General features: G+C 34.6%; 1 protein-coding gene across 3 annotated transcripts; it reads right to left on the minus strand.

Annotated features, from left to right (window-relative positions):
• Nucleotides 1-6,624: 6,624 nt before the first annotated feature.
• Nucleotides 6,625-9,669, minus strand: LOC111885358 (pentatricopeptide repeat-containing protein At3g49170, chloroplastic). Of its 3 annotated transcripts, XM_042898219.1 has the most exons (4): nt 9,513-9,669; nt 9,053-9,297; nt 8,784-8,944; nt 6,625-8,625 (listed from the first exon to the last, which is right to left on the minus strand). In XM_042898219.1, the coding sequence occupies exons 3-4, from the start codon at nt 8,857-8,859 to the stop codon at nt 6,725-6,727; spliced, it is 1,977 nt and encodes a 658-aa protein (XP_042754153.1). In that variant the 5' UTR covers nt 8,860-8,944; nt 9,053-9,297; nt 9,513-9,669; the 3' UTR covers nt 6,625-6,724. The 3 variants fall into 3 exon arrangements, with proteins under 3 accessions (XP_042754153.1, XP_023737385.1, XP_023737386.1); XM_023881617.2 differs by having other exon boundaries at nt 6,625-8,944; XM_023881618.2 differs by having other exon boundaries at nt 6,625-8,944; nt 9,053-9,314; nt 9,513-9,667.
• Nucleotides 9,670-12,468: the final 2,799 nt, after the last annotated feature.

Raw genomic sequence — 12,468 nt, forward strand, 5'->3', positions numbered from 1 at the left:
CAAAGGTGATGCTTTCCTATTGCCCATGATTAAGTTTATCTTCCCGTGCTCCACTTCTTCACTTCTTCTTAGGCCCTGCAAATCAGCACAAATGTGAATACCACAACCTGTATCAAGAACCCAAGAATCAGTATGCGACGAGTTATTAGACAATACAGTGTAAATACCTTCATGGGTGGGTTTTACTTTCCCATCCCTAACATCTTGCAAGTACTTGGGGCAGCTTCGCTTCCAGTGCCCCTTTTCATGGCAGTAGAAGCATTGTGCTTCCTTTGGGTTTGAAGAAGGAGGAATGGAACCACTTTTGGTTCCACTTGAAAAGGATCCATCAAGAGACTTTCCCTTGGTACCCTTCGAAGGGGTCTTCCTCTTCTTCCCCTTTCCGTGCCTAATTGTCAGAACAGGGGTTGTAGTATGAGTAGGAGTAACAGCCGATTTACCTTTAAGTCCACTTTCAGCGGTCCTTAAAAGTCCTTGAAGTTTGCTAAGAGTAACTTCCTCTTTGTTCATATGATAAGTCATGCGAAACTGATCATAACTTAGAGGTAAGGAATGGAGAATGATATCAATCGCCATGTCCTCAGGAAAGTCCACATTAAGCTTTAGCAACCGGTCCACGAACCTTTGCATTTTCTGCAAGTGGCTGGTGATGGGTTCACCATCCTTCATCCTAGTTGTTATCATGGAGGAAATGATTCCATACCTCTCCTGAAAAGCACTCTAATGGTACCTTTCCATCATGTCCTGGTGCATCTCAAAAGGGTGGAAATCTTCATAGGATTTTTGGAGATCTGCTGTCATTGTGGCCAACATGATGCAAGACACCTTAGTGGCATCTTTCTCATGGGTAGTGTACTCAGCAATCTCCTCAGGAGTAGCAGTCGACTCATCAATAACCCTCAGTTCCTTATCAAGGACATACTCCTTCCTCTCGTAGCGAGTAATCATCCTGATGTTCCTAATCCATTCATTGAAATTAGACCCATCAAAAGTGATTTTCCCACATAAGTTCATGATGGAAAAGGAGCATATAGGGTTTGAGCCAATAGCAGTGTTGGAATACATTTGAAAAGAAAGAAAGACAAGTTTAGATTAGATAAAGAGTCCTTAATAAGTCACCCAAATGAATTATTAAGGCTAGGACCCAAAAAACTATTTCATAACTTGGAAGAAAGATGTCGTAATCCAAGCTATAAAATATTTGAAGGTAGGTAAATGACGATTTACCAATTTCCACCATGAAAAACAAAATAAATTATTAAGTTTTAATTGGATTTGAAACTCCTAGATCTTTTGAGATTCACTGAACTTTCAATGGCATGTTTAAATCTCGATTGTGCCCTCTCAAGTTTATGAATGGGATGTCGAGGATCACAAAAAAGGTGTGAATAACCATGCAAATTGACTTGGTACCCTTAACTTTATCACCTAATCGATGTGCCGGTTAACCCTTTATCACTCTTACTAGGGCTTGTTAGTGTGCCAGTTAACCACACATGCTCCACTAACGACTTGGTAAGGTACAAAGTGTAATTTCATGGGTTAGCACCTATTTTACATTTTTCCTAAAGTAACTAAGATTGAGAATTATTAAAGTTTTAGTTACTTTCTAATTTCATTATACTTTTAATGAGGATTAAGGTCCTAGCCTACCCATTCGGCTAACGACCCTCCATCAGTCAAGGAAGTGGTGGGTGAGAGTGGACACCCATTAAACCGTCATTTTATAGACAGTAACCTTATACCCCCTTATAGACTGGCTTCATGAATGAGGCCTACTAACGGTAAGACTGACTTATTCTTATACACACACACACACACACACACACACATATATATATATATATATATATATATATATATATATATATATATATATATAATTAAACCTTTAATATAATAATAGTATAAGGGTTGATTATTAAACTTTTAAAATTCTAAGGTTCAATTTGGAATTAAAGCATTAAGGTGTGAGACTTTACAAATTCCAAGACTTGAGGGCAAGTTTTGAAACTATTCAAGACTTTTCAATTTCATAAATTATGAATTTAATTGTCCATTAAAATAAAGACTCTTCATTTTATGTAACCTATGATTCTTTAATAACTCTTTTAAATAAGTGACTTTTGGTAATCCATAACTTAAGGACAAATTATGGACTCCATCAATAGGCATTTAGATCAAGAATTACACTAACAAACAAGTTACAAATAATTCCTATGATCTACTAAAACTCATAAGTATGAACACTCATATCAACAATTCGAAAAATTATATAAACACATATAAAACTTGAAACTTTGATAATAACCAATGAAATGGATTAACATAATCATTACCGCATCAAAAATAGGTTTTATAAGTCCAAAACAGTTAAGGGTAATGATCCTAGTCCATTTCCAACAGCAAAACTCGAAAAAACTGCATTCAGAGCCTCCTACTCGTCGAGTGCAAGAACCTACTCGACGGGTAGGATGAATTTGTGCTTGGACTCGGCGAGTTCACTCAGCAGAATGCAGTAAAAAAGAGTTTTCTCAGCAATTTGCATCAAGTATCAAGAAAACAAGCCTAGGCTCTGATACCATTGTTGGGTTTTGAGCATTCTAACAGTCCTATGGTGTACATGCAACCCTAGAAACCTTAGATCTATGTTTTCTCTAAAATACATGCAAATTTGATTTTCCAAGGTTCTCAACCTAACTAGCATGTTATGGGGTACTTGTAATATACAACTTTAGTAGAGTAACATACCTTTACTTGTGGTTGATTGCTTGGAATCTTTAGAGCCTAGCACCAATAATGTGGATGCCTCAAGTGGAATCACAAATCACCAAAAACAAGTTGGAAGCTTTGAGAGAATATGATGCACTCTAGAAATCGGCCTACCCTTGTTCTCATACACACTAGTGCCATTTCAAGTGCCAAGGACATCTTTATATAGTATGGAGGATTAGGGTTACATGCATGTAAACCCTAATACCCATGACTTTTCATTTACCTAGGATCCATGGGTTAAAAGCTCCATGGACTTCCATACACTCTTAACCCATCCTAGATAAATCTTAGCCCAATCCATATATATATATATATATATATATATATATATATATATATATATATATATATACATGTAAGAGTCCATATTTAATTAGCCCCTTTTGATCATTAAATTAATTCCAAATTAATTCTTGATCAATACTAATTAAATAATATGATTTCATATTAATATATTATAACTTATAATATATTAATACATCATAAATATCTTATTCTCAAAAATATATCCATACAAATTGTTAGGTGAAGTGCAACCCAAATGGACCATGTTGGGTCGGGTCAAGTTCATAGCAAATATAGTTACAGACTTAGACACCTTATCCAACACCTTCGACCTATAGAACAGTGAGGGGACTTACCTCAAATGTTGAAGCTCACTAAAAGAAATCCCTAGCTGCTACCCTAACGACTCACCGAGCTATCAGAACAAAATAACACCCAATTAGCAATTGAGTTTCAATCTAAAAGCACACAAACCAAATAATCATCCAAAGCCCACTTATTGCCCAATTTTCCAAATTGAGCCTAATCTTTATATAGACCTTGCCCTAAAGCCCAATAATTTTTCTGGATCCAAAACATATGATCACAGGTGGTCCAACAAAACCCCGAGTGAATCAAGCCCAAACGATAACCCAAACCCAAAAAGACACCACAAGGCTAAAGCCCATTGGGCCCACTAAGGTTCGAAACCACAACCCTAGACCCAACAATGCAAGCCCAAATAAGAGTCCAAGACCCTAAAATTCCTCTAACCAATAAGCCCAACACATGAAGCCCAAACCCAAAACCAAGGCCCAAAACAAGAACAAGCCCAAAGTCCACAGTTGAACGTACGCGGGGCGTAACCCCTAGGTATGCTTAGCGTACTCGGTGATATCGGACAGTTTCTCAAATCAGTGCGCGGGGAGTACTTGCATTTATGCAGATCATAAATGGGACTTTACTAAAACTTAAACTATGACTTAATCCTTTAAGTCATTTGCATCGAAACCTCAGAAAACCTTAAAATAAAATTTTTAATGTGTAAAGTCGGCACCTTTATGCATTTGCATGACTTAATGGGACCAAACAACCATCTTAATCCATTAAGACTCATTCTAATCCAACTAGAACATGCATGGACGAAAAGCAAGGATCAAGATAGCATTTTTACGAACTTATAAACTTAGAAAAGGCAAGATCTAGCAATCTTAGCTCCTAGAGTGGCTTAAACTCGCAAGGAGGACTCCACACCCAAAAATAAATACAAATCTATCCCTAAACCCACAAAGAATAACAAGAAGCCAATGTATGAACTTGATACATTAAATGAGCTGGAAATGAAGCCAAGAGTCTGGATCTATAAGTCTTTATTTAAACCACAAGCTAGCACCAAGGACTTTCTCCTTGAAAATGAGCAAAATCACACCAAAATACACACTTAGATCTCATAAACACTCAATGAGAGGTTAGAGTTTCAAAAATGAGGCTAGAAGTCAGTGGAGGGTGCGCAATGAAAGAACCTTGAGCTTATAAGGATGATTAAATAGTGCCCAAACCCTAAAAATTAGGATTTGGCACTCTGCTCATTACGTTGGGCTTACCACATCTTACGCTAGGTGTACACATCCAAGGCACGCATCACTGACCATGCACGCATAGGACTTACCTTGCAACCCTTTTCCACTAAGGGCCAAATCTTTCAATATTTCAAAATGCTCTAACTTCCTCATCTTAGGTCTGTTTCCAACGAATGTTATATCCACAGAAAGGTGGAGAGGAGCCCTACGCTTCTAACAACCCACCAAAGCCTTAAAACTTCCTGAACAAAACCCAAAATTCATAAAGGACCGAGTTATCAAATTACGATTATACCCTTGGACTCCGAAAACACCATCGAACCCTTGGATCACTAAAACTATAACACCCACATCCGAAAAGGGCCAAATCCTTTCTTCCCCAAGGCCCTAATCCTCATGACAACTGAAGATTGGGTCGCAGTCCCGAATAATGAAATAGATCCAAAACCGAGTGTTACAGTCCAAATGCATGGCGTGGTAAATTCACTCGAAGAGATATATGTGAACCAAGTATAATCCTAAAAGCTGTCGCACCTAAGGATTTATGGATATGGCATTCTTTTTTTGGGTTTGTGGGGTCTAACAACGACATTAACGTTCTTGGCCAGTCTCTACTTTTTAACAATCTTTGGACCGGCAAAGCACCTGATATGACGTTCATGGTGAACGGACATTCATACAAATACGGTTACTGCCTTTGTAATGGGATATACCCGGATTATTCTACACTTATGAAGGCATATTCGGTTCCTCAGAGTGAAAAGGGAAAGTTGTTCACAAAGAGACAGGAATCAACGATGAAGAATATCGAGAGGGCATTTGGATTCCTCAAGCAGACGTGGCATGTAGTGAAATAGGCTACACAACTTTGGCTAATGATAGAATTAAACGAATGGTCCTAGCATGTATTATAATGCATAATATGATCATTGAAGATCAAGGACGAGCGATTTGCACGTATGATCCAGACGACGTCGTCATCCCGCTTGAAGAGTTCGTATCTGGAACGAATGAATTTTTATCATGAGTTGTTGAAATTCATAACAGCGAAACGTGTTTCAATCTTCGAGAAGATGTGGCAGATCATTTGTACCAACTTAACATGAACAAAGATTAGTTTTTTTTACTTATGTTTGTTTGTTTTTTTTAATTTAGGTTATTTAATTTAATGTAATGTTTTTTTTATTCTAGGTTAATTAAGTAATGTAGTTTGAAGTTGTATTTTTATTTTTAATGTCTTTTTTATTTTTTATTTTAATTAATGTTATTTGGTATTTTAAATTAATGAAAATTAGTATTTAAAATTTTTTTATGAATTTTTTATTTAAATTTAATTAAAAAAATAAGGTGAAGTGATGTGTTTAGTGATAGGTATCTCATGGTGAGTGGTATGGAGTGTGATAATGATGCGGCACTCATCACTATAATAATTAGTGGTAGATATAACGGATAACTTACGAAATTTTCTATGAAACATTATTTAATGAAATTCTAAGTAAAATTCGTTTGTCTCATCCCCAATAACGTGAGATGTCTTCACAAACTTTTTATTAAAAAAAAATTGTTACCAAAAATCATAATATATATATATATATATATATATATATATATATATATATATATATATATATATATATATATATATATATATATATATATATATATATATATATTAAAAAAAAAAAACAAAAAAAAAACAAAAAAAACAACTCTTGATATGGTGAACAAAATTTTCATATACTAATTTTCATTCTTGTATTTTTGTAAAATACAAAAAATGCCTTTACAAAATAATTTGTAAAAACTTTTGATATGGTGAACAAAATTTTCATCTCCTAATTTTCATTCTTGTATTTTTGTAAAGTACAAAAAATGCCTTTACAAAATAATTTGTAAAAACTCGTATTTTTAATAGGATGATGTTAAATAAACATTTTTTACACTCACATGGTGATGGCCCCTCCACACATCATATCCCATCCATAGTGTCCATTTACCACCACACTTTAAAATTCCAATAATACAATTAAATACAATAAACGTAACTCGTTATAATGAGATTCTTATTATTGAAGAAACATTTTAAGATATCACATTCTTATACTTCAAGAATCACTTTCCAATACGTATCTTAAATCCGGTATATAACCCATATCTCTTAGCTTTTCTTTCAACACATCCAACACAAAATATAATTCATTTTTTTCTTCATGTTCTTCATCTTTTGCATAAAACTTATGAACTCTACCTCTAACACATATCCAACTACACCCCGCTTCCTTCTTAACTCCTCTTTCTTTCATCACATTTCTCACTCCAATTCCTTCCATAAAACTCCCTCTTTGCACATACGCATTAGAAAGAAGAACATAAGGAGACGAATCATGTGGATTAATTGAAATTATCTTTTTTGCAGCTATCTCTCCTAATTCAATATTTCCATAAACCCTACATGCTCCTAACAAATTCTCCCAAACCATTACATTCGGTTCTACGTCCATTTTCTTTATAAACTCATATGCATCATTTATACGTCCAACACGACCTAACATATCAACAACACAACTATAATGCTCCATTTGAGGGACTAAATTGTAAATTTCCTTCATGGTTTTGAAATAATAAAGTCCTTCTTCTACCCTACCTCCATGGCTACAAGCAAACAAAACACACAACATTGTGATAGAATTCGGTTCAAAACCATGATCTTTCATCTTCTTGAACATTTCAAGAGCATTAACAACATCACCATGTTGTGCATAGCTTGAAATAATAGATGTCCATGTCACAACATCATGATTATTTACACTCTCGAATACAATTTTCGCATCATTTAAGCTTCCACATTTTGCATACATATCAATCAAACCACTTTCTATACATTTATCAGTATTCCATCCGGTTTTCCATATAAGCCCATGAAGTTGTCGACCATATTCAAGAAAACAAAGACTAGCACACGCTACAAGTGCATTAGAAAACGTAAACTGATTAGGGGTAAAACCGTCTTTTCTCATCTCCGAGAAAATCACAAGCGCTTCCTCCCATTGAAGACACCGAGAATAACAACTCATCAAGATTGTCCACGATACTACGTCTCGTTCCTTTACTTTATCAAACACTGTCTTTACATCTTCAAGTGAACCACATTTAGCGTATGCATCTCCAATTGCATTTCTAACACTTAAGGACACAGTGTCATTGTCATTGTCATATGATTCGTATCCAGATTTTTTCACAATCCCATGAACTTGTCTCACTAACCTTAAACTTTTCATAGTGGCAATTGCGGTAAATACACTACAATAAGTGTAAACGTCTGATTTTATATTGGATTCACACATTCTTATATAAAGCTCTAGAGCTTCTTGGATGCAATTACATTGTATGTAGCCTGAAAGCATTGCATTCCATGGCATGTTTAAAGAACAAGTGATGAAGTTTGTTTCAAAAACAAATCTAGCATCCGATATATCTCCACATTTTGAGTACATATCAATTAATGAAGTTCCCACAAAAACATCAGACTCCATATCCGATTCAACAATGCATTTATGGACATGTTTGCCTTTATTAACATCATGCAATTTCCCAATTGCCTTTAGAACGCTGACAAATGTGAATTTATTAGGAGTAAATCCTTTTTCAATCATTTCAAGAAAAGAATCAAATGCTTTTGCAAAGAGACCATTTTCTGTGAACCCTGATATCAAAGCATTCCATGAAACTTCATTATGTTCTTCCATTGAAGAGAAAACTTTCCATGAATCATTAACCTTTCTCATCTTTGCATACATGTTAAGAAGTGATGTGGCAACACGAACATTTAATGTGTATCTTGTTTTAATTATCTGTGCGTGTATCATTTTTCCCAAATTAAGATAATCAAGGCCTAGACATAATTGAATAAATGCAGAATAGGTGAATGCATCTGGAAATATCCCATAAGTTTGCATCTCAATGAAGTATCTGAATGCATCATGAAATAGCCCATTCTCTGTTGATCCTGTAACCATTACAGTCCATGAAAAAACATTTTTTTCACACATTGTGTTGAATAATAACTGAGCTTCTTTCAAATTTGAGCACTTTGAGTATGTGTGAGCTACATGATTGAGTAATATCAGTAAGTCTTCATTGGAATAATTGGATTTTAACACATACCCATGAATTGCTTTTGCTTCTTTGATGGATTTTTTTCGTGAACATTCATGGAGGAAGTTGACCAATTTCTGGACATGAATTTGATCACTGTAACTTTGGATTTGGACTACCCGATTTTTACAGGTAGGGAGAGAGGACAAAGATTTTGTTGAACTTTTAGCCTGCAATTGATATATACAAATCAAAGGGTCACAACTCACATATGAACAGATTCTTTAATACTTCACTCGAGTGTCAGAAGTATGGAGAAGGAAAGAGGAATATCTTACTCTGTTATGTGAATTTGAGGTGAATAAGCCAAGCTTAGAAGAGAAATCAAGACATGTGCTTTTTACTAATAAATCGGTTGCCATTGTAAATAGTCAGAACTCAGATGTATCAGTTATCGCTTTTAAGGAATCTTCAAAACAAGGGAGCAGACAATGAAGAATCATCTTCAAGAAGAAAAGAATCGGAATTTGAGTTCATGCCTAAAGAAGATATTGTTCAGGGCATCAGGCATTTCATCGAACACCTGAATTGCATGTCAAACTGTTACATTGAGACTTGAGAGTTACTAAAATGATCTCCAATTAAAAACAATAATCGCGAACGTAAATTTGTATAATCAAACTATATTTGCTTCGGGTTCTTTAATATCGAAAATGTCATGACAACAATTTCATGAAAACAACAAAAATCAAAGTAAACAGAACTGATAAAAAAATTAAGAGAAAATCGTGACATTACCTTGCAAGAAAATCAAGAGTGAGGGAGTGGAAGATGGAGTTTATTGGTTGAAGGAAATTACAGACTTGAAGCAGACAGTGAAGGAGAAAGGGATAACGGTTTGAAGGATGTTATCCCGCCGGGTGCTGCAACTTACACGGGTTTAACCCGGAATAGATTTCAAATACCGCGAAGATGTAAGAAAAGGTTTATTTCTATTTTGCACCCGTTAGATTTAAATAAATATTTAGTTTACACCCTTTTTTCAATATATTAAACATTTTTGGGACTTGATTCCCTTATCAACAATGTAATTTCTGTCTTGAAATCTACATTTCTTATATGGTTGAAAAGTTACTTTTGCATACTCATTTCGTTAAAATATAAGAAATTTTTTGATTTTCATAGAAACAAGAATCTAATATATGATTATGTATTTTTAATTATACCTTATACATAAACTATTATGACTTAAACTATCATCAAACATAATCTTTAAAAAATATGTAACCCACAGATATATGCTCTTTCTTTCTTCTCCTGGGCCCGCTAAGACCGGTGAGAGTGGCTGTAGTAGCAACCGCACCATCGGTGCCACATAGACTGGAACATCGTCTCTCCATCGCGGTTTGTACTTCGTCAATTAGCATATGGCATCCCTCCTGATGCGTTGGACGAAAGTTTTAGGATGTCTACTAAGACTAGACAATATAGTCTCCATTATTTTTTCAAAACTGTTATTAAACTTTATGGACCAAAATATTTACGTAAGCCTACACGCAATGACATCATGAAATTAAAATCATATCATGCTAGCGTACATGACTTTCTTAGAATGTTAGGAGGTTTAGATTGTCTACAATGGGCATGGGAAAATTGTCCTACCTCAAACCATGGTCAATTTACCCGAGATGATAATGGGCATCCAACGGTCATACTTGAAGCGTTGGCAGCACAGGATCTGTGGATTCAACATGCTTTTTTTGGTTCTCCTGGTTCCCTTAACGACATTAACATTCTTAATCGTTCATCTGTATTTAACAACATATACGACGGATATGCACCAGATTCTTCTTTCCAATTGCGTGGAAACACCATATAAATATGGTTATTATCTAGTTGATTAGATCTATCTTGAGTATGCAGTTTTTGTTAAATTGTTTATGTATCTGCATGATACTCGCCAGAAAAAAAAAAATCAAGAAAGCACAAGAAAGAGCTAGGAAGGATGTCGAACGGGCTTTTGGAGATCTCAAGAAACGTTGGTTCATATTGAAAAAACCAGCAACTTTTTTAGCATGGAAAAAATGCATGAAGTCATGTATGCATGTATAATATTGCATAACATGATTATCAAAGATGAAGGAAGAGCGATATGTGATTATGATGAGCAAGAAACCATTCCAAGACACAAACAATAGAAATCGGTAGCGATGAGTACATTGAAAAGAGAGCAGAGGTTCGTTCTAATGAAACATTTCACAATCTTCGTGTGGACTTGGTGGAACACATTTATGAGATTGAACACGTTAACCTCAATTTGGATCCCCCGGATGACCAGAAAGATGAGTTCTCGGAGGACAATTTCATATAGTTTGTTTATGTTTTTTTTTTTTAATTTCCTTTTTTTTCTAATTTTGTAGGTGTTTTTTTAAATGTGATGTTATTTTTTTTAAGTGATGCAATGTAATGCGTTTTTTTGCTATTAATGAAATATTTTGTTTTTTATTAAAACTAAATTATATATATATATATATATATATATATATATATATATATATATATATATATATATATATATATATATTGAGTGTGGTACCATTCATTGGATGTGGTATGAAACCATGTTATAAATTGTGAGGTGACGCCTATATTACACTGTGGTTTCATAATTGAGTATGACATCAATCCCTCCGGCTTGATACATCCAACACTTATCATTTTGTTTGGACCCATTACTTCTCACTTAAAGATACTATCTTACATATGTGAGTGATATTGTTTCATTTGTAATAACCATACCTAATATAAAAGATAGGTGGGGTCGGGGAGGTTTAATGTTGTTAATAATTGTGTATGATATTATTCAATTGATAGAAGAACAAGTGATCGATGTGATAAAAAAAACATTGAATGTGTTGTTAATAATTGTGTATGATATTATTCAATTGATAGAAGAACAAGTGATCGATGTGATAAAAAAAACATTGAATGTGTCATTCTTTTTATATGACCAATATGACAATTATATATGTATGTTCAATTATTATTTGAGAGAAGATTACTTACGCATATAAGGCTCACAAAGATCATTAGACCGGTGGGAGTGGTTGCGGTAGAGACTCACCACCTGTGCCACATAGGTTGGAACACTGCCCCTCCATCACGGTTTGGGTGCAGTAGAGGCCGTACTACGACTTCCCACAGGAGCACTCCTCTTTCCCATTTTCATCCAAAGTGATTGTTAAATGGTCGGATTTAAAAAAAAAATGTTTCTTTTTCTTTTTAACCTTTAAACTTTTCTATTTAAATCTCTCAAACCTTAGCAATTTTTTTTTTATCTTTCTACTACATTTCCTTTTAAAAAAAATTAATGAATATCATCATCTGATTTGTCTGAAGACTTTGATATTATGTTTGATGTTTTTGACGTTGCTCCTAAATTGGCGAAACAAACGTATGAATCGACATGCAGTAGCGCAGCCAGACTTGTAGAATGGAGAACTCGAAGATATGTTTATAGAAATCGTGAAGAAACAAACCAACGCTTGATACAAGACTACTTTCAAGAAAATGCCACTTTTTAAGGGTACTATTTCCGAAGACGTTTCAGAATGTTCAAACCTTTGTATGAACGTATAGTCGAACATCTAACGAGGGAATGTGATTTTTCCAACAACAACCTGATGCTAGAGGTACACCTTGTTTCACCCTTTTACGAAAATGCACAGATGTACTACGTCAATTAGCATATGAC

This window comes from Lactuca sativa, chromosome 9 (genome assembly GCF_002870075.4).
Source record: "Lactuca sativa cultivar Salinas chromosome 9, Lsat_Salinas_v11, whole genome shotgun sequence".
Lineage (NCBI taxonomy): Eukaryota > Viridiplantae > Streptophyta > Magnoliopsida > Asterales > Asteraceae > Lactuca > Lactuca sativa.

Coding starts and splice junctions, on each gene's coding strand:
- LOC111885358 (XM_023881617.2), bottom strand. CDS start 9,136: ATGGCAACCGATTTATTAGTAAAAAGCACATGTCTTGATTTCTCTTCT. Junction 8,945..9,052: donor CCTCAAATTCACATAACAGA/GTAAGATATTCC, acceptor TATCAATTGCAG/GCTAAAAGTTCAACAAAATC.